Source organism: Suillus subaureus (genome assembly GCF_016647635.1).
Source record: "Suillus subaureus strain MN1 chromosome Unknown BJ212scaffold_6, whole genome shotgun sequence".
In the NCBI taxonomy this organism is placed as follows: Eukaryota; Fungi; Basidiomycota; class Agaricomycetes; order Boletales; family Suillaceae; genus Suillus; species Suillus subaureus.
Genome location: NW_024538562.1, coordinates 1,357,099 through 1,378,432, shown reverse-complemented (window position 1 = coordinate 1,378,432; position 21,334 = coordinate 1,357,099). Strand labels below are relative to the sequence as shown.

The window sequence follows — 21,334 nt, the reverse complement described above, 5'->3', positions numbered from 1 at the left end:
ACATCTAGCGCATATAAAACACCACAGATTACTCTTCATGGAGTACCTCACTAGCCTCCTCCTTCCCTGCTTCTCTCTGTGCCTCCTGCTTTCACTTTTGTCAGTTAACCATGTCGAGCTCAGAATCAGCTACTGTCATGAGCGTCAATGTATTCGACGACTCCAATGTAGATACTCGCAGATACGCCACCTTCCTTCCCTCTCAAATTGCAGAGGGGATGTCATTCATGTATCTCGATGAAGAGGATGCCGATGACGATTCAAGCCTTTACACCGATTTCGTATCCTCATGGGAATTTACTTCTGGACCTATGGCATGTGGTGCAGACCCCAAGCACAGCGATTCCGTTCTGTCTGAAGCTCAGGAACTCGTCAAGAAATATCAAGAGCCCGACAGAGTAACCGAGGCCCAGAAAGTCGTCCAGGAATATCTACAACGGCATGGGAGAATTGAGGACCAAGAGACTGGATATGTTTGCCCCCTCAACACTGCTAAGGAACTTCCAATTACTCCTAACAACAGGGATTCGACATATACCCATCCCGTAACTGATGACGGACAATCCACGATTGATCTTGAGAAGCGTCCCGAGCCAGAGATTCGTCTGTTTCATCATGACCCGGAGGGCGTAGCGCAGGCGGTAAGTACTACTCGCACCCCATGCTGCTTCATACTAATGTCTGTACAGCAGCTTCAGGGATTGGAAATGGTTCGGGCTGGTCACTGCACTCCTAGAGGCATGATTCGTTGTCAACGTCCTGGATGCACTAATGTCCTTCGCGATCTCGAAGCGCTCAAATTTCATTTGCACATCCACAACATTGGTGATATGTCTGATGTCATCAGTGTTTTGTCTGCGCACACCCAAAAGGAAAAGGAACCTGGACACTCTTCCACGGAGTCTTCACCACTTAATAAACCTTCGAGAAAGGTTCGCGATCGCTCCAAATCGCTTATGGACATGGGTGCCACATCAGGCCACTTGTGCGACACACACCCAACGCGAAAGGTCTATGCGAAGGACCCTTATTCACCCCCTCGCAGTCGAAAGCCCAGTGCCACTCATATTAAATCGAGTGCATTACACACACAAACGAAGCTGCTCGATGCATCAGCACCCCAAACACGTGGGCGACGCAGCAATAGGAGCACCATTCGCAGCGGACTCGATGAGGCTGGGTATCACGACAGCATTGCGATGGTCCTTTCCCGCCCTGCATCGCCTGTACAAGGCGCTCAAGAGGCTTCGGGTTCCGACATGAACCTGCCTGTTAATTTTGTGACCAAAAGCAGCGTATTTTCCCCTCCTGCGAGTCCGACTCTCGGAGGAAAGGAATTGACTCGTGCTACGAGTCCCAAACGAGCGTTCAGCCCGGCTAGAGCTCTCAGTCCTATCCGAGGCATGTCTTCTCCTTGCATTCTTTCTGTTCGGCCAGCTAATGTTTTGATGTCTCGCAGATCGTCTTCGACGAGTGCTTTCTTTCGGATGCTTGAACGAGTCTAATGAATAGTTCATGTAAGATATATTTAGTTCTTCAACTCGTCTCCAATTGTTTGTACCATAATTGTTACAAGTGGGTGCCGCTGCGCGGTTCCCAGACCGCTCCTAGACTAATAGCCAAAATCCAACTTTCTGATTCTATTCATCAATTCTATTTCAATTGTTGTTATTGATTCGGAACGAATGGGGCGAACAGCAAAAACAGAGCAAGATCTACCGAAGGTAGTAATTCGTCGCCGATTGAGAACATCAGTGACACTCCAATTGACCCTGACTCAGGGTATCAACGCCTAGCTAGTGGAACAGACGGTAATTGGATGTCCGCAGACAGAGAGAATCATTAATAGATAGCAAATATGGACTCGCAAACCACCTAGCATAATCTTACAGTACAAATTATCCAAACGGGAAGATTTTTTGAAGCCTAGGTTGCCTTGCCGGCTTGCACAGCGCAAGTCCTTGAACAGTAAGGATGCTTGCCGTACTTTGGTTTGCTGCGACAATGCTAAAGAATGTCTGGGTCAGAACGACATACCGTCGGCCGGAAATATAAACTAACGTTGCACATGGTCGCTGCTTGTGTAGCGCATGTCCTGCCACAGTAAGGATGGTGTTGATATTTCGGTTTCTGCTGGCAGAACTACAAAAAGTGAGAAGCGTGAAGCCAAGGATAACATCAACGGACCTCACAAAGGCCAGCGTCGAGAGGAGATGCTGACTGTGGGCTGACTGCCATACCTGCAGGAACAATGGAGAAACGCTGCAGCGCTTGGAATTGAGGTTGAGGTAGCACTACTGAGGGCGAGCTGATTCCCATGCTTATGGAAACAACGGAACGGCGTTGCGATGCTTGGATCGGAGGTTGGGGCGCTGCCGCTACAACTAGCGACGATAGGTCTTGTAACGAGAATCGAGACGTGTCACGCTTGACCGGGGGCACCCTACTTGGTTTGTTGTCGTGCCCTTTACATGGGCTGGTAATTAAATAGTTATGGTAGTTCGTGAATGGATACTTACGAAGCTCATCGCGCACTCTCTCGAGTGCTTTGCCTAGCTCATTGCGTCCAGAGCCGTCAGCACCTATCCCCCAGAAGAAGTCCTTTGGGGAGTCCTATCCACGAGATCAGAGATAAGAAATTCCCATAATCACCTAATTTTACCTCAACTAGCTCAGCATCACCAGTGCCAAGAAGCAAGGCCTTTAGATCTTTATGCTGAGTGAACTTGAGCCGAAGTGTGACTTCCATCTGCGGGTTAGAACAAAGATAGCCCTTATCAGGTACTGACGGCCAGCAAACTTCCGAATTACCTTCTCAACGTTTACTTGTCTCCAATCGGATCGAACCCATTTCTGGTGACGATGAGCTTCATCGAACACGGCGCTTGGCCTGTCCCCACACTTGCGGATGTGCTCCGCGATGGCTGGCTGGGAGTCCAAAAACTGTTCCACCATATCCAAGAGTGTCAGAAGATATCGAGAAATTGATCATTTTGACCAACTTTGAAAGATTGGAAGAGATGCTCGCTGGTTGGATATCTCTTCCCAGCGTAGACAACGTCGTGCGGCGAGAAATTCGTGAATTCGTAGTAAGGTTCATTCTTGTTGTAAAATAAAACGCGTTCCCTTCTTTGAAAGGGCGCTACTGATGACCCCACAGGTTCTGGCGGAGCGGTGAGCGGAGGATAGTAAGCTTCTGGTTCGCCGTCGTCCTGCACACCAGGTGAAGGCAGCTTCAAGCTTGGTACATGCCGAGAGTAGCTTCAACATCACGGTATCGTGGTCAATTAAGGTGCTTACTTCGATGGCGCTGATAAATATTGGGTAACGGGTCGAGCCCGGCGCGCGGTAGATATTGGCTGTGGCGTATCTGAAGGAGCATTGAGGCCGAATATGCTAGCAAGTTTCATGATCATGCGATTGTCTAGCATTCCAAGCAGGACAACAGCAACAGCAGCAGCAGCAGCGAAGATTGCGTAGAGTATTTTGGTAAATTTTGATGGGCGATCGAGTGAAAAGTTCAGTTGATAACTCAAGAAACCGAAACAGCTTTCCTGGTCCACAGGTTCTTATACGGCTCCAAGAAGGCTATACAATCGGAACAGACTCGGCAGGGACGAGTATTTCGGACGGAAGCGTCTAGTCCGTAGTCTGTGGATCCTATCATGTATTCAAATCTGGGAGACTCCGTCCTCGATTAAGGCCGCGAGGCACTCTGCATGGAGGGGGCATGGAAAGCAGTGAGCTTATTAAGCAGCTTCATCTTATTTGCCTTCCTTTTTTGAACTCGCTTTGCATTCACTTCTCCTCATGTTCTTGTCGTGGCTGCAGAGCATTTGCAGCATGGATACAATCTTTGAGATTGGGCAGTGATTGTGATCCACTTTTTTACGTTTGGTCCTGAGAAACTACGGTTACAATCATTAATGCACTTCGCATTGATTGCATTGACACGATTCAGAGGCTCTTCATTGTGCAGTAGACGGGTCCGATAAATTCGTTATGGCTAATGGTGCTATGCGGATAGCGTGCGGGGGGTGCACCTCAACCGCATTGAAATATCAAGATCATATTTCATGGACAGGTAGTAGGTAGGGCTCGGTTTGTACTCCGTCTATCTGACTTTGCTATCTATGTCAACCTCGTCTTTTGAATCCTTAAACTTGGATGAGTTCTCTTTGGAGAACCCCGTCAACTCCTCCGCAGGTCGGCGCAGTCGCTTGGTGTATTTGAGTCGTGATAGTGCTCACTTCGCCGAAGGTAGCTTGATCTTGCTCATTAGTCGGGGATAGCTAATCCTGCTCTTTCAGTTGAAGACCTTTTCAACAAGGGATGGCGACATGGCAAGAAAGCTAGGCCACATATACAAGGAATTTTTAAGATCCTTTGGCCGGACAGCAACCTTGAGCCATATCTACAGTACAGGTGCTGACAAACGCTCGAAGCAGAAATGGTGTGCGCTAACCATTGCTGCGTCATAGGAATCAGGTGCAGGCCCGCATAAGGGCTCGGAACGAGGCAGGGAACGAGAAGTTACTCTTCCACGGCACAAACAGGGCATGTCTCCTGGGAGAATCCTCAAGAAACATTCTCTTGTGCGGCCTCAAAGAGTGCTATCTTTGCTCTATCTTGCGCGCATCTTTTGATGTAAAGAAATGCGGTGAGTTTTTCTCAATCGCCTTCTTATCTATGGTCTAACACTACATAGGCACGAAGAACGCTTTCAAGAGGTGAGAAAGGCATTTAGAATCTAGTACACCGTTTTGACAGCTGGTATTATAGGTTTGGGCATGGTATATATACCTCTGCTTGCTCGTCTAGTCCGTTTGTCTTCCTTTTTTACATCAGTGCACCCGCTCAATCGCAGCACAGAAGCTGACGATTATTCCTGCAACTTGTCACAAGATGCATGTCTCCGCACCTTGCTAGTCAATCGTGTTGTAGTTGGGAGGCCATACAAACGGTACAGGAATGCACCTGACCTTGTAAAACCTCCCGATGGTTTCGATTCTGTGAGTTCTTCGTTGTTTAATAACCATTTGCTCACATCCTTGCAGATTACTGGAGAGATTGGCTGGGATCTAAACCATGAGGGCGAGTATAGATTGATTATTCATTTGTGGATTTATCCTTATCTTTCGTATTTGATTCAGAAACCGTGTGCTACACAAATGACGCTGTGCGTCCTGCATATCTCGTCGTATATGGACATAAGCCCAAAGATTCGCCGAAGCCGAGCTTTAAGACCCTGATGTCAATGTTATTCAAGACACCGTTAGTCTCATGAACGAATGTTCGACTTTTCCATCACATCCATGATAAGGCATGGGGATGTTAAAGGGGAATTACTTGATTATTTATTCGAAGCAGCTATCTACTGTTGTAATACTATTTTTTGTATGATTAGCACAAAGGCGAATATCGCCGCAGAATGGCGTGGCACAACGATTTGATGTGGCTGTACAATTACATTCCTTTCGCATCACCCACCCCGCAAAACCTCTGAAGATCTGACCTCACACTTATAATTACGTTCACGAGTAATGAAAGAAATTTATTTTATCATGAGTTCAATATCGAATACCACATGAGTAGCGACTAAACACCTTCCAGGCCTAGTACACATTAAGTATAAGCAGCAGGGTACACCAACTCGTCTCCACATCGGTCGTGCGGTAGACGTTACTCTAGCGCTGTTTAATGATGGCCTGGACCTGAAAGCCTGACATCCATCGAACATCCATCGATATATTCTGCGGCTGTACTTATATGAGTACCTTAGAGGAAATTGCGCGAGCTGTGCATGGTGCACCCTGCGTCAAGCCGTGCATACAATCGATACGACTGTCATATTACTATCCGGCCTCGCATCATCCTGCTCGCTCGGATCACGAGATCTCCGTGTCAATGTGCAGTGTCATTGATTCTAAGGTTGCACAGAGTCCACGGAGTCTCTTTTCCCTCGCGGAGAACACGCGCCAAACGCGTTTCATCGAAGAGCGATTGGCCCCTCTCCATGATGGACTCGTATTAACTATAAAGTGTTGTTTGCTTCGAACATCACTAATCACAACTCATCCGCAGACTCAAAGCTCCTGGAGAGCCAAGTTCGTTGAGTATCTAGCCTTGATCCTAGTATCATCTTGCTTGAGACAAGCCTGGTACCCCTGATACCAGCAAGATGAATGCCACGATCCCACCCATGCATACTGCACTTTCTGTGCTCGGCACGATGGCTGGCCAGTACATCGCCGCGCAGGGCCAAACAGCTCAAGCTAAACAGCCTGTGCCCGCCAATGTGTCCACCAAACAGTCCACCGGGACTGCGACTCTCGTAATGTGTGATGTATGTGATTTGAATGAGGTCTTTGCTTCTCAAGAGTTAACGCCATTTACAGATCTGTAATATCCGTCCCAAGTACTTCGACGGACAGAGGACACACTCGTATTGCGGAAAGACTTGCGCGACTGCAGCACAAAACAAGCCTACTCCCAACAGCAAACCTAAGCGAAACAAGACCAACAAAGCTACCCGCAGATTGTGCGACGTACGATGATTGGCACCCATTTAAAGATAAGGTCAACTAACATGCATCACTTCAGCATTGTCATAAGCAACCCAAGTACAGCGATGGCACGACGACCCATTCGTACTGCAGCAAAACCTGCGCACAAAAAGCGAAGGCTGCAGGAACGGCGGCTGCACAACCTATAAAACCAGCCAAGTCCGTTCAATCGTTCTTTCATCGAGTGTTGACAGTACTCACTGCTGCTTCTCGATCCAGTCCAACAACCAATGGTTGCTTGTTGTGCGGAAAGGCTGTGAAGGGCAAGGGTCACTTCTGCAGCCAGGCGTGCACCTCGAGGGCTGAGAAGAGTGCCCCAGGGCTCCTAGAAGTCCCACAAGGACACGATACATTCAAGAGCGGTAAGTAGCACTTGCATGTTAGTGCGGGTGATCGATGATGTTTATGTGCTGTAGTCGCTGACCAATTTAAAACGTCCTGGAGACATCAGACTGCGTGTCCGACAGTTCGGAGGGTGCACAAAGTGATCGTATCACCAGCCTCCATTGCTAAATACGAGGCATATCGGTCAGTCTTCGTTAATGTGGATGCGGGCGTTTTGGCTGACAAGGAGCAGTGCTGCTGTTGAGAGTCGTGGCAACTTTGTTGCAGCTGGGCGTTCGGCAGGGAACGAGAATCGCCGCTGGCACGGCACGACCAGGGAATGCAATCTAGGCGATAATGGCAACTCCACGCTGTGCTCATCTCAGACATGTTCCTTGTGCTGCATTCTTAGAACGTCCTACAACCTGAATCTTTTTGGCAAGAAGACTGGCTGGGGCCGGTATGTCACCCTTCAACTAATCAATCATGGTATCTTGATGCACATATCAGATTCGGTCACGGGATCTACACGTCGTCAACGTCATCGAAATCGAACGATTACTCCACGAACGTGAATCCATCGAAGTTGAAGGCGATATTACTAAACAAAGTGGTTGTTGGCAAAGGTTACAAGATGACGCAAGATAACACGTCACTAACCGCGCCTCCAGCTGGTTATGACTCCTGTATGTGTCCTGCCTCTCGCCTTTTGTGCTTGCTCTCAACTGGTCTAGGTCCTCGCGGAGGTGGTGAACGGAGGATCGTTAAATTATGATGAGCTCGTGTGTTATGCTAATGACGCCATCCGCCCATCCTATATAGTCATGTACGATGCATGAAAGGAAGAGCATCCTCATCCCTCCGCGGACAAGCACCATTGTACATGTGTAATTTACTTATCTATTTCTTTTTCAACCTCATGTATTCAATAGGAATGCGTAGATTGCGCTGGAACATATTAATGTTACGCAGCATATATCCAAATATCTTGCATGTTATCGCTAATAGGCTAATCACTGCACTTTTCTTGTGGTGCATGGAGGCAACATGACATAGCACTGACTACCAACAAGCAAGAGAGAAACGTGTATCGTGGTATGAGCGGGGATAAAGGATGCGAGGAGATGCGGGCAAGGGTGGTCGTCTAACGCACTAAGACCTGATGCAAAACCGTACTATAGTTGTAGTCTGTATGAGTGGGATGTCCGTGGTGGATATAAAATTAGGCCGTCTGGAACAGGAACAATTCATTAGCATTGAATCTCACAACTATACTTCAGGAGAAATGACGTACCGCTTGCTTCAAGAAAGTAATAAGGTCATTCCTGTCCTTCTCCTTCTTGAGACCAACGAAGTTCATACTGGTTCCTGGGATGTACTGTGTAAAAATAGAAAGCGCGACGCTCAGTAATGATGCACAGGAGCCATCCGCCCGTGACAAACCTTTTTGGGGTTTTCAAGGTAATCGAAAAGAGTGTCCTCTCCCCATACGACGCCCTTCTTCACGTTAGCCGCCGTATACGAGAAACCATTCACTGAACCAGTCTTGCGACCGAAAAGACTGGGAGACGTTCAGCGAAAGTCGGAGGGTGGAAAGGAATGCGCTTACCCGTGCAAGTTAGGGCCGACCTTGTTGGGCTCGCCACCACCGACAGTGTGGCACAAAGCACAACTTCTCTTAAAGAGGGCAGCACCTTTACCAGCGTCACCTTGAACAGAAGTCAGCCTCTTCTACTCCGCTCTGCACCAGAAACTGTGAGCATACCTTGAGCGTAAGGCATTGCGAGAGTCTATGAGATGAAGAAAGAGAAGAGGATTAATTACGCGAACGGAGCCTCGAAGGCAAGTGGAGATGATGATGAACCAGTGGATACTTTTGGTCTTTGAAACTTTTCGCTTCAAAAATGATTTGAGCCCGATCGAGCCGAAGGTCCGCCGGTTTTCCCCGTTGCAACGTTAGCCAATCAACATCGTGCCATCTACGAAGACGGAACGGAAGAATATTCGGCCCCTTAGATAGTTTCAGCGGTGAGCGCTCCAGCTCAGCTCCAGTGGTTAATCGCAACATAATATCTATTCTACACACTGTCACATATGTACCAGAACTCCATATAGTACAGCAGTCACTATTGTTCATAATACAGAACAGACTCCGGATCGTAACTAGTTATGGCGGTAATGCGGAAATGGCCTCGGCGGTGCTCAAAGTTACTCGCCAGAACTATGTGCCTATATAGCGGCTGCAACTCGGATAACCATCGGATGGCGAATACTGCGGGCCGATTGCCAAACGAGCCAGGTAATCACAAGCATTCCAAAGGTCAAGGTGAGGCTATTGAACGTGGTCAGCTGACAGTCTAAGATGATCTCGACATACGAACATCTGAACAACTGCAAGGGCTGAAATTGCACGTCAGTTTTTAGATGTCCCTCACGTAACAGCTTACTAACCGAAGAGCATCTGCAACTGACCGCAATACACCACTCCATCGCATGATCCACCCATGAACAAGCGAGGAAGCGACTTGTTGAACAGACCTGCCCCAGCAACCCAGAATACCCATGTTACGAGCACCCAGATTGCCTGTGTACCTACAGATGCGATTGGATGTCTGGACCACAAGGGATCGAGGAAGAACAAAGTGTATGTGCCCGAGGTCACAGTTGTCCAACAGGCTGAAAACCTGTTTGACTGCGTGCTCAATTACATATTACTTCAAAACGCGAAACAAACGGACAAGAGAAAGCGTACACCACTGCGGGTGATGGGATCAGGTGCGTTGTTGTTGAAGCGAAATTGCAGCAACAACCAAGTGGCATCTGCAACCTATTATAGTCAAGAGGTCATGCATGTTTCTGTACGAGAGTTGGGATATTATTCTCACCTCTGCCAAGCTAACAGCCAGCAAGAATACATACACGACTAGGCAAGACAAAGTCAAGGTGCGTCAACAACGAGGCAGCAAGGCATGTGGATAAAACACCAACGTGGACCGTACTGCTGAACTCGCGCCCCAGATATCTTATTGATAGACCTTGGGTGCCGCTTTGAATGCCGATACAGAAGGTAGAGTGGACAGAAGTAAATTAAAGCAAGCATGGGTGTCACCGCAGCTATGACGCTCGAGATAGCACTCGTATATATTCTTGAGCTGCTGACATCGGGGGCACTGGATACTGTCGGGGAGCTTTGTAATGCGAAAGAGCCACAGGCGAGAGCACCAAGGATACAGATTGATGAGGCAAAGGGAAGCATTTCGACCAGCTAGATGCGTGACATCGGTGTTTAGCTAGCCAAAGAACGGACCCGACATACCGAAAGTGTTTGCTTACGACCGAGTGTAGGTTTTTTTGCAGCCGGTGAAGTAGATGTTGAAGTCCACCTGAATGGCCACTCTGACAGAGGAAAGAAGACAAGGAGGGATGTAGCCTTGAGCCGACGAGCCCTCATCGTCTACTTGCAAGGGTGTTGCGGAAGAAGCGTAGACATGCTGATGGTGCATGCAGAAAACGTGTTTTCTGTGATATGGTACGAAGATATCGATTCGTGCTGATTCGTAAGTGCATCTTGAGGATACGAATGTACCACGAGACAAACGTACAAGGCACGAGTAAAGTGGTCTTTTGGCAATCTTTAATGCACCGTCTGGAGCTTTACGAGTCACTTAATTAGCTGTATGCCAAGGAAACCTATGAGAAGTGAAGCGTCAGTGCTGCACTGCTGCTCAATTCTAAAATGTGTCTGTTGCCCCCCTAAACCTTTCCTAATTTAGCCACCACCAACGTCGGCTTACCCTCAACTGTAGAAGGCCAAAGTTAGCTACCTGAACCTTTCCATGTAGTTAGTATTGGTTCCTAAACATGTATTAGTCCTTGTAGTATATATATTGTTCTATAACTCCTAAACCTCTCCCTCAATCAAAGTCTTTTAATGTTCCAGTTTAACGTGTTTCATTAGCACCGGAAGTGCATGCAAAATCGGTAGACTATAAGTATCAATTTAGCAATAGAACATGAAAAAGTTTAGGAATACTACATGGCAAGGTTTAGGTAGCTAACATTGGCTGTATACAGCGAGGAGGATACAGTGACTGTGTAGAACATCTCCATGCGAAGGTTTAGCCGACGCGGAGGTGGTGGCCAAATTAGGAAAGGTTTAGGGTCGAGAGGACGACCGACACTGACAACGACATTTTAGAGTTGACACTTTAAAGCTTCGGACATACCTGTAAATAGCTAGACCTGCACATTTAAAGATGTCGTAATGATTACTCGGTCGTCAAGACATGTTAGTCCCCCTAGTAAGTCCTCACCGGAATAAGTACAAGTCGTACTGTAATTCGCGGACATGTAGAACCAACTTTATACGCACGTTGTCTCCGAGCTCGTCACAGTATCCGCGGCGAACTGCGCGCCATAATGGTGATCGGCACCGCTGCAGAGCCCTGGATGCGAAGATTAATACACCATATTGGAATTGAATTGAACCATGTAAAAATTTTCCTCAGCATACATATAAATGGACATGCCCGAAACACAATTCTTTCATCCCCATCATGTCGTCGGACTGGAGAGACTCTATCTACACTGGCGCCTTGATCTGTGCCACTCTTGTTGGTGTGGTCTGTTATGGCATGGAGAAGAGGAAAGTGCTTCCGCTGCCACCGGGACCGCGGCCTATGCCCATCATTGGCAATATCCGGGGGATTGACATCAATGCTCCGTGGTTAGGTTACACGGAATGGGGTAAACAATACGGTGAGTGCGATGACATGGAAACATAATACTGACTACACCGAATTTTGCTAAATGGTCTCCTGACAGGCGACATTGTATACTCGCACCTTTTCGGCCAACACATTGTTGTGACTCAACTCTGAGAAAGTAGCGATCGAACTTTTGGAGAAGCGGTCATACAACTACTCTGACAGACCGGACCTTCCAACAAACGTTCTGTAGGAGCTATGTTCAATTAACCAGTCAGTGTAGTTCTTGACACAGCATCTTTAACAGCCTCGGTTTCGGTTTCAACACCATACTCATGAAATATGGAGCTCGCTGGCGTTACCAAAGAAGGATATTCCATCAAGCATTCAGGGCAGAGGCATCTCTAAATTACCGTCCAATGCAGCAGCGGAAGGCTCAACAACTTATCCGTAACATGCTTGATACCCCAGAAAAGTTCGTAAGCCATGTTCGCGCGTAAGTCTTCTCCCACCGGCCGGTGCGGTGTATTATTAATACCGGGATTCTCTGCCAGATTTTCATCTTCCGTGATAATGTCGGCTTCATATGACTATGATACAAAGCACGATGACCCATTGGTGGCGCTCATCGGGATGTCTCTCGAGTTGGCCGTGCAGGAACTCAAACCTGAGATAGCTGCTGTGTTCATCGCATTTCCGATTCGTGGGTCTTCAGTCGTATTTTATGGGCTCTACTGGATGCTGCTTATACAGTTCTTCGACTACCAGCATGGTTCCCTGGTATGTCGATAAAGAGGAAGGCCATCCAGTCACGAGAATGGGTCCGAGAGTGGATGAACGATCCTTTCCAGTATGTGCTCAAAAGAACGGTATGCCGTCGAGTTCCCTCATATTCGTACCTGACATGTCCCAAAAGGCTGAAGGGACAGCGCAGTCATGCATGGTTTCAAACGCCCTCAGACGGATCGACAGAAAAGATACTTATGGTGAGATAACTATCAAGGAATGTGCAGCCACAGCATTTGGAGGTGAGCACTCGGACACAGTGTATTGAAATGATATTGACGAGAACTGTCTGAGCAGCTGCATCCGAAACGGTCAGTTTCAAGAGATCTACCTTACACTGCTCTTATTTTTACTTAGACAGATTCAGTATTGCAAGTATTCATACTTGCCATGGTGCTCTTCCCAGAAATACAAGCGAAAGCCCACACTCTGATTGATTCCGTCGTTGGCGCGTCGAGGTTGCCGACTTTCGAAGATAGATCGTCCCTGCAGTATATCGACGCTATCCTTCGGGAAACTCTTCGTTGGCATCCGATTTTGCCCCTATGTATGTGTACAGTTTTCAGGCGCCCGTCCATTTCTTACGGAATTGTATAGCAGTAACACATGCGTCGGTGGATAGTGATGTGTATGAGGGATACTATATACCCAAAGGCACGAAATTTCATGTTTTCTGATGAAGTTCCTGCTAACCTCGTAAACAGGTGCTATCATTATGCCGAACGTGTGGTGAGTCTGCTATGTCAAGGGATCACTCAGAGGCCAACTGCTTTGTAGGGCAATGTCACAAAATGAACAGAAATACCCAAATCCTTCGCAATTCTCTCCTGAGCGCTTCCTGAACGCTGATGGCAACCTCAATGACGACACCGTCAATATGGCCTTTGGATTTGGAAGAAGGTTTGTAGTGATATCTCTTCTTTTTATATGACATCGAACATCCTTGTGATGCTCCAGGATCTGTGTTGGCCGACATTTTGCCGACGCATCTGTATGGATAGCAATGTCTGGTCTACTTGCTATGTTTACGTTTTCGAAACGAATTGGTGCAGACGGAGAGGCGATTGAGTTCGAACCGCAATGGTCCAGTGGTATCGCAACGTGCGTTCGCTCCCGTTCCTCTGTCTCAGTTAATAAGACTTTTTTAGTCACCCACTTCCCTTTCCCTGCAGCATCACTCCGAGGGTTCGCAAGGCAGATATATGATCATTAGTCTAGGTATTTTGATCGAAAGGACGATTTTTTGCACAATGTAATTACATCCGGCTTCATTTTCACTGCTTCTCCACTGCTTTCCACCCTCGTTCCAAATGACATCATGTTTCACCAAGAATGCATTAGGCAAGAAATCAAGGAGATGATATACAAGGTAGGCAAGGTTTGGCACGTCGTCTCGAGCCTTCTGTTGTTCCAGCAGATGACTGCAAATGAAGAACCACATTCGTCTCGTTGACTTCAGCGTAGATTTCTTCTTCAGTAGCTCCTCTTTTTGACCAAACAGTCTTACTTTTCCCAAGAGCTGAATCGTAAACCTGGCAACAATTTATCAAAGGGAGTAACCGTGAGGCCGGTAGGTGTTGCAGCTGCTGCTATGCAGATGATCAAAATAGTGACCGCCAGCCATCTAACTGAATCGGACTCCGAGCGAACAGAGACCATACTCGTAATATTACGACACCTGCCTACACCAGTCAAATCAGTTGGATCGATGAATGCACACAAGACAGACATTGGCAGAGCGTCATGACCACGAATATAAGGAGGGAAACCGTAAGCAGCCACCAGCTCTCACTATTTCAATGCGAGCGGCTTGTTAGGACCTTGTTATGCGTAACAGCTCACCCCTGCAGAAAGCTATAAGTGGGACTATAAACGACGACAAGTACCCACTATAAAACTTGGAGTCTTCACTTTTACTAACTGTCGCAAGAGCCATGGCACATGATGTTCGCTCCGACGGACCATAAAGGACAATGCTAGGCAATGGTGTCAAACACACCAAACTTGTGCCAGAGCCAAGTATCGGATCTGTCGAACTCACGATTAATTACTGGCAAGAAAAATGTGATTCATCGACGGCCTCGTACCGAGATATAGTATTCATGACACTGATCATGAACCAGACCAGAACAAACTTACCTAGAACAAACGATGGTTCGAGATCAAGGTTAGACTGTCATAAATTGTGGCAGTAAAAATACCTCTTGAGAGAATGTGATAGCATGATCATACACCACAAGAGCGAATGGTATGAGAGTCAATTGTTCAGCAGCGACGCTCGCTAACTGCACCTGTGTGGACATGACAAAGTATTGGTGCTCTTGAGGGTCGAGAGCTCAAAGTACCCTCTGGTGAGGCACACCCAGGAAGGTGGACCATACATCCATCGTGATGAACAGGAGGCAAAACTGATGGCACTGCATCTTCTCGTACTACGCCTGTCCTGCTCGAAAAGAAACAATAGTTAAACATACTACCGTGTTGAGATGTTGTCTACATCACATTCTTTGCCGCTGCTATAGTCAGCTGGGGAGAAGCACTCGAAGATGATGATCTACTGAGGCTGATCATTGGTGGCTGAGTTTAGTATGATGATCAAGTCGATCCCAAGTATATCAAGGAGTGAATGATTCCTATATCAAGTGTGAAATTGAATCCAAGAGTGTGATGAAGAGGCCATTGATTGGTCTGCTACCAAACCATGTCTTTCCCCACTCGGTATATGTGAGCCATGGTCGTTTTTCCAGGTCGATACGGCTGAAAAGCTGTTGGTCCGATATACGGAAGAATTTCTTTATTGGTATCTTACATAATAGGCTGCTGAGACGAATAACAATTAACATGGCAGTGCGCATGATGGGCCTACAGTAGGTGCTACTTCTTGAAATAGAGTTCAGTAATAGTACGACTGACCTTGTCACGAATCTGGTATCCTAATGTTGACTTTGATTATCAGAAGTACTGAACACTGCATTTTCAACACCTGGGAGAAGTAGAACTTGACTGGTGACCCATACTTGCTTATATATATCTGATTTTTTGCAGTTTGGGCCAAGTTTGGGTGAGGTGGTTGATTAATATGAGACTGTGATAAGTAGTCCTGGTAGGATCATTCCCTCCCCTTTCTTCCATTCTCATCTGATGATAAACATATATCGTCACTTGCTTTGTACTCTGTGCATCATTGTCATATCCGCATATCCAGATCTCAGATCCGACCCTTATCTCATCTCAGATCCACATCTTATCTCTGATGCTATCCACATCTTATCCCCCTCCAACATCTCGTCATTCAATCTGTCCACTTGTCTGGTCTGGTCCACAACTCATCCGAATCCACAACCAGTGCTTGTCTCTTTTCGGTAACCCCCTAACTCCAGTATTTCGGTTATCTGTATATCTGTCCTGCTCCCTTATCCGCTACCTATGTTTCATTTCCGTTTCATGATTTGTGATCCATTTCTACTTACCAATAGACTATCCACATGCTTTGTACATAGCCTTGGACTCTGCTGATTGATCATTCTGTTAGATACCTATAGTATATAACCTCCTGTAACTTTCTGTAGTACCTCAGTTCAAATATCATCTTAGTTCTACTCATTCCTGTCCTCCGGACTTGAGTTCCTCTACTCTCGTCACCCTCCAAGACTTAGGATTGATTCCTATAGTCTATCCATATCCGCCTCTGTCTCTGACAGTCCATACCATTAGTTTCTAGTCTGGACTTGTCTGGATTAGCCCTATGATACTTATCCCTCATCTGGAAGTCATCCGGATCTGTTACACTACTTGTCCAACCTTCTGGACACGTTAGTCTTGCCTTCCTGAAATAAGGGGCAATACTTGGGTAAGGGGCACAGCGCACAAGCTGAGGCCAAAGCCCTTCGGATCCAGTTATCCTTTGAGTATGACCTTAACAGAAAGCTATAAGTAAGACTCCACACAATGATATGCACAACTTGGGAAGTACCCACTGTAGAACTGAGAGTTGTGACCTGTCTTGTTTGTCCTGTGTGTCCATTATTCGCCAGAACCATGACAAGTAATGTTTACTATAACAGACCATAAAGAACAAGGCTAAGCAATATTGTTAACTAATGCGATTTTTATTGCATGGAATCAAATGCACCAAGCTTGTATCAAAGCTAAGTATTAGATCTGTCGAGCTCAAGATTACTAATTAATGGCAACAAATAATCGATGGCATTATGCTGAGATATAATGTTCTTGATGCTGACCATGAACCAGACCAGAAGAAGGTTATCTAGAACACACAACAGCGATAAATCAGCGTTATATTGCCATTGATTGTGGAAGTGAATGTACCTCTTGATCCAATGTGATAGCATGGTTATACACTACAAGGGTGAAGGATATCGGAACCAATCATTGTGTAGGGTATGCACTGACTGTGCCTCCATGGACATAGCAAATTACAGATGGGCCTGATAGTGTCCAGAATTCACAGCACTCTCTGATGAGTCATATTAAGGAAGGTGGATTATGCTATATACCATATATTTAAGTCCACTGTGATGTGTGATGAACAGGAGGCTGAAGCCCATCAAGGACTGGCATAGCCTGCATCTCATACACATTTGGCCCTGCAAGAGAAAAAGATAATATGAGATCTTATATCAAAGTTTATTTGAAGTGTTCTGTCTTGGGAAGTGTCTGGACATTACTCATAAGTTACAATGTGGGTGTTCAGAATGTTCATCAAACACCCGACAAAGATTCCCTGAATCATTGATGATGGTGGCTGTCTGTCAGAAAAAAGATACCCATGGAGTTGGACTCTTGCCTCGCCATCAAAAGGTATCAATCTCTTCCATGACCTGGTCAGTAAAATATGAAACATGTAGTTGATGGTCAGAGTGATCAATCAATCAAGCTTGAAGCTTCCAGGCTGCAATTGATTGAGATCGTTCAAGTCATTCGTGGCAGTTCCCATGGAATACCTAGATAGTCATGCACTGTGGTGCTGTACTTCACTCGCCTTGATCTGTACGAGCTGAGGCCCTGTGTATTTGCTCTATTACAAATTTGGAGAAGAGTTTGATGTTAACTTATCAGGAAGCCATGAGGCCTTGAGGCACGAGGTGCACAACAGCAGCCACTGCCCAAATTGCCCAATTCTACTAATCAGATTCATACGAAGCCACAAAGAAGAGTTTTATGCAAAGTTTGCACAGAAACCTAGCATCAGATCAGTAAGAGGTAAGATGCCGGTCTATCTATACACTCACTTATTGATGAAATTATTCATACTAGAAATATGAGATGCTTCCTGTGGACCAATGAGCGCCATTTCAGTCCCCCACATGCGGTGTCTTGAATCTTCTCATCCAATCCATAGGCATTCATACTCTAGTGCGGTTGAAATTCTGTTTGCAGAATTGTACTGATTTACTGTCGAAAAATCTAGATGCCTGTGAGCTTGAGCCGTACACTCATCTTGATATCACACACCTTGTTACTACAGCCAGCCTGGGTATCAATACCTGTCTTGATCACAAATCACAAGTGCATACAACCAAATGTATATAAGTTCAACAAGTGCACATTACGAGCCAACTCCAGACTTACATGTATGCATCCGTGGACTTCTTGTTATTTGCATTAATCCTTTTATCATTGTGCGAGGCTTCTGAATGACCTGCACCACTGGTGCTACATCATGATGGTATGCGATTGAACTGGACTTTGGTGAAGAAGTCCAAGACCAGGAGAAGGCCAAAGCAATCTATGCTCCGACTCAACTTTGTTAAGTTGGTTACATTCCATCATACCATCCTCTCTGGTTGGGCCAATGTGACCGTGGATTTTGGTTTAGTCATCTGGGGTATACCCATCTGGTGCGAGTGCTTAGAAACTCCATGCCTGCCCACCGTCTATTCATCAAATGTCACCATCCCATGAAAACACACAGTAGATCATTGCAGGATTCAGCATTCATGCAGTGTCCTGCATGATTTGGGAATCATGCATGGACATGACTACTAGGTAGCCCCCCTAAAAGACAAAGTCTGTTAGCTTAGGCATCAGGCTAGTCAACCCATACCTTGGTTTCAAACCTTGGTCATATAGTTCAGTTTCCCCTCTGTGATTCATGAATTTATTATATCTTGAAGAAAAGTCATTTGTGAGATGGGAATCACATAATGACCTAGTTGATATTGTGGAGCAAGAAGGTTAAGGTATTGCCTTGCCTTTGGCTTATTCACTTTGGCTAGAGAAAACCATAGAGAAAAGTTCAAAGCCTAACAAAAACCTATCTAAAAAGCCTGTGTTTTGTGTCTTGTTATTGTATTATTATTTCTGAGTTGTTTTCTCTAGTATTTCCTTGATTTATTTTTCTATTGGGATGCTCTGACTCATCAGATACTTCACAAAATTGTACCTACAGGGTATGATGTCATAATGATGTCATATGGCTCCACAGATACTCCTGCAAGTATTCTGTTGAAAGTTATGATGTCATTTGTTCTGGAATGTTCTGCTCCACAATGACTCACCTCTGATGTCATTACTCCACCTATGGAATATTCTGGAATGTTCTGCTCCACTTCTGATGTCATTGCTCCACTTTTTTACTTACATAATATTCCCACACAATATGTATATAAGGAGGGCCCATTCTCCCCCAAAAAAATAGGATCTCCCACTTGCAATCATTTGAATCTCAGTTTGAGCTACTCACTGTGAAGATTATTGCTTACAAAGAAAGCCCCTTTGAAGTACCAAGTGCAGGGAAAAGACATTCCCTTGAGATTACATAAGTTTCTTACAATAGAAACTTAGTTTATTTGAGACCAGCTTCTCACCTAGTTTCCTGATATTGACCAACATGAGCTTTGGTCAATCTGTTCATTTGTGAGACCCACTTCTCACCTAGTTTCCTGATATTGACCAACATGAGCTTTGGTCAATCTGATCATTTGTGAGACCAGTTTCTCACCACTCTGTGCCTATTTGACCAACCAGTCTTTGGTCAACATATTTGTATTTGAGACCATAGTCTCTACAGAGAATTATCTTAACAAGGAACCACATTCCAGTGTCTAGACAGTTTATCCTAGACAAGTTTCTAAGTTGGGATAAAACACAAAAGCTCTGGCTAAGTTAATCACATAGATTGGTTTAGTAAGCCTCCCAAGAACTCACATGTTATCTACCATGAAAGAAGAAAAGTTGTAGACCATGTTAATCAAGGACTGGCAAGAAGTCTTATCCTAGTGTAATTGTGGTGTCATTACATTTTACACATGCATTTATGTAAGACCCTTGGTTATTAAGACAACAAGACTGACAAAACTGAATCAGTGTGCCCCATTAAGGGCCCACCAACTGGTTTCCCTGTCCCTGCATCCCACAGCCAAACAGTCTTATCTAAAGAACCACTGATAATGCAAGTGCTATCCAGAGAGAACAAGACTGACAAAACTGAATCAGTGTGCCCCTGCAAGGGCTCCCTGACTGGCTCCCCCATCCATGCATCCCACAGCCAAACAGTCTTATCCCAAGAACCAGTGACAATGCGAGTGCCATCCAGCGAGAATGAGACCAACAAAACTGGAGAAGTGTGCCCCTGCAAGGGCTCACTGACTGGCTCCCCCATCCCTGCATCCCACAGCTGAACAGTGTTATCCCAAGAACCAGTGACAATGTGAGTGCTGTCCAGCAAGAACGAGACTGACAAAACTGAATCAGTGTGTCCCCTGAGCACGGTCTGAGCAGCTGTCCAATTTTCATCATGTCCGGATGCCACACGAAGAATATTCGGAAACTGTGCAGAAAACTTTCTCGACAGCAGACAGTTGGCAGGCGAGAATGGGAGTGCTGATACATACAGATGTGGCGTGCTATATAAAATCATGCCGCCGAAGACTTGAATGAACCTCTGTACGTCCATTGCGGTCGACGAGACATCTTTGAATCTGGGATGGCCCTGTGGTTGCGCATGAGCACCTTATCTGATTCCCAGTAGTAGTGTGCTCACCTTCAGCCACTGGGCAATGGCCGGAAGGGCAAGACCTGCACCGCTGAGCGCATTGATCAACGCGAGTGATTCGAGCCAGAAAAACAGCCGCTCGTGGTCGAACAACGATTCCACTTCTTTCGCGAGCTCCTTGTCGAAGGGTGTGGTTCGTACGTGCGACGTCCAAAATCGAGAGGAATATGACAGATGTGGGGGATGCATTTTTCAATCCGTTCTTGTAGCCCAGGATCTTCGCTATTTGGTAGATACGACGACTTTAAATCACAGATATTGAAGCGAAGACCATCTTTCACGTCTTTCATCACTCGAAGTGATGCGAATGCGAGGTCGCGTTGTGCCTTTGGCAGGTCGATGAAAAACTCTCCACTGGATCGTTCGTCCGTCAAGAAATCATAGAAGGATGCGTGAAGGGATCGGATTGGTGAATCTGGGTTGGTGGCGCCGCTGAGGAGGGACCCCATGCTTTTTACCACAAGCTCCACGTTAAAACGGTCCTCTTCCTTTGGAAAATGGGACCTCATGGCCGTCAGGGAAGCTAAAGGAAGGGGTTCAGCTGTCCCTAGTATTTGTCCCATCACTGAACGATATCTCGCCAGCCTCATCAAAGACTGATTCTACGTAAGCAGAGATGTATCCTCGTGCATGATATCTTTTAAAATGAGGCGATACATGCTGTGCAACAACATGTTTCTCTCAGCGGGATCGCGTGACACCACGGTCTTGTAGCAATCCTTTGCAGATAGCCCCACATGGGACTTTTTGATGTATCCGCAAGCGAGACGCGCCCACTCGAAAAGTCCATCAGCCGTCTCAGCGAGGACTGCAAACTCTCCGTCCTGAAAATCCAACCCCTTCAACTCCTTGGATACATAAGCATGGATGTCACGCTTTGCGTCTGCTGGCGGAATATCATCCATCGACATCTGTCGAATATGCTGAACACCACG

At 46.2% G+C, this 21,334-nt stretch overlaps 7 protein-coding genes across 7 annotated transcripts; 4 read left to right on the top strand and 3 right to left on the bottom strand.

Moving 5' to 3' along the window:
- Positions 1 to 110: 110 nt before the first annotated feature.
- BJ212DRAFT_1297253 (uncharacterized protein) lies at positions 111 to 1,505 on the top strand (the record flags this gene model as incomplete). The annotated part of the gene is made up of 2 exons (XM_041332557.1): positions 111 to 641; positions 690 to 1,505. The coding sequence occupies 2 exons, from the start codon at positions 111 to 113 to the stop codon at positions 1,503 to 1,505; spliced, it is 1,347 nt and encodes a 448-aa protein (XP_041196733.1).
- Positions 1,506 to 1,756: 251 nt separating this feature from the next.
- BJ212DRAFT_934887 (uncharacterized protein) lies at positions 1,757 to 3,740 on the bottom strand. Its single transcript, XM_041344379.1, has 7 exons — positions 3,301 to 3,740; positions 3,003 to 3,240; positions 2,812 to 2,952; positions 2,663 to 2,749; positions 2,520 to 2,613; positions 2,188 to 2,465; positions 1,757 to 2,142 (listed from the first exon to the last, which is right to left on the bottom strand). Exons 1-7 carry the CDS (start codon positions 3,429 to 3,431, stop codon positions 2,008 to 2,010), a joined length of 1,104 nt encoding a protein of 367 aa, XP_041196732.1. The 5' UTR covers positions 3,432 to 3,740; the 3' UTR covers positions 1,757 to 2,007.
- A 4-nt stretch (positions 3,741 to 3,744) lies between these two features.
- BJ212DRAFT_1335076 (uncharacterized protein) lies at positions 3,745 to 5,461 on the top strand. Its single transcript, XM_041334897.1, has 7 exons — positions 3,745 to 4,260; positions 4,311 to 4,425; positions 4,482 to 4,660; positions 4,709 to 4,730; positions 4,783 to 4,820; positions 4,873 to 5,094; positions 5,154 to 5,461. Exons 1-7 carry the CDS (start codon positions 4,134 to 4,136, stop codon positions 5,285 to 5,287), a joined length of 837 nt encoding a protein of 278 aa, XP_041196731.1. The 5' UTR covers positions 3,745 to 4,133; the 3' UTR covers positions 5,288 to 5,461.
- Positions 5,462 to 6,181: 720 nt separating this feature from the next.
- Positions 6,182 to 7,729, top strand: BJ212DRAFT_1445366 (uncharacterized protein; the record flags this gene model as incomplete). Its single annotated transcript, XM_041338102.1, has 8 exons — positions 6,182 to 6,286; positions 6,399 to 6,548; positions 6,604 to 6,725; positions 6,786 to 6,928; positions 6,983 to 7,094; positions 7,144 to 7,350; positions 7,401 to 7,564; positions 7,650 to 7,729. The coding sequence occupies 8 exons, from the start codon at positions 6,182 to 6,184 to the stop codon at positions 7,727 to 7,729; spliced, it is 1,083 nt and encodes a 360-aa protein (XP_041196730.1).
- A 109-nt stretch (positions 7,730 to 7,838) lies between these two features.
- Positions 7,839 to 8,942, bottom strand: BJ212DRAFT_1335068 (cytochrome-c from the OXPHOS pathway). The gene is made up of 4 exons (XM_041334896.1): positions 8,656 to 8,942; positions 8,500 to 8,599; positions 8,334 to 8,451; positions 7,839 to 8,268 (listed from the first exon to the last, which is right to left on the bottom strand). The coding sequence occupies exons 1-4, from the start codon at positions 8,669 to 8,671 to the stop codon at positions 8,167 to 8,169; spliced, it is 336 nt and encodes a 111-aa protein (XP_041196729.1). The 5' UTR covers positions 8,672 to 8,942; the 3' UTR covers positions 7,839 to 8,166.
- Positions 8,943 to 8,955: 13 nt separating this feature from the next.
- BJ212DRAFT_1335066 (uncharacterized protein) lies at positions 8,956 to 10,512 on the bottom strand. The gene is made up of 6 exons (XM_041334895.1): positions 9,879 to 10,512; positions 9,776 to 9,813; positions 9,629 to 9,717; positions 9,342 to 9,574; positions 9,272 to 9,290; positions 8,956 to 9,222 (listed from the first exon to the last, which is right to left on the bottom strand). Exons 1-6 carry the CDS (start codon positions 10,144 to 10,146, stop codon positions 9,120 to 9,122), a joined length of 750 nt encoding a protein of 249 aa, XP_041196728.1. The 5' UTR covers positions 10,147 to 10,512; the 3' UTR covers positions 8,956 to 9,119.
- Positions 10,513 to 11,524: 1,012 nt separating this feature from the next.
- On the top strand, positions 11,525 to 13,588 carry BJ212DRAFT_1445364 (cytochrome P450; the record flags this gene model as incomplete). The annotated part of the gene is given in 14 exon segments (XM_041338101.1): positions 11,525 to 11,648; positions 11,715 to 11,752; positions 11,772 to 11,845; positions 11,904 to 12,092; positions 12,151 to 12,299; positions 12,350 to 12,465; positions 12,513 to 12,624; positions 12,680 to 12,693; positions 12,740 to 12,929; positions 12,980 to 13,036; positions 13,087 to 13,111; positions 13,160 to 13,282; positions 13,340 to 13,483; positions 13,531 to 13,588. 14 exon segments carry the CDS (start codon positions 11,525 to 11,527, stop codon positions 13,586 to 13,588), a joined length of 1,413 nt encoding a protein of 470 aa, XP_041196727.1.
- Between the last annotated feature and the right edge of the window lie 7,746 nt (positions 13,589 to 21,334).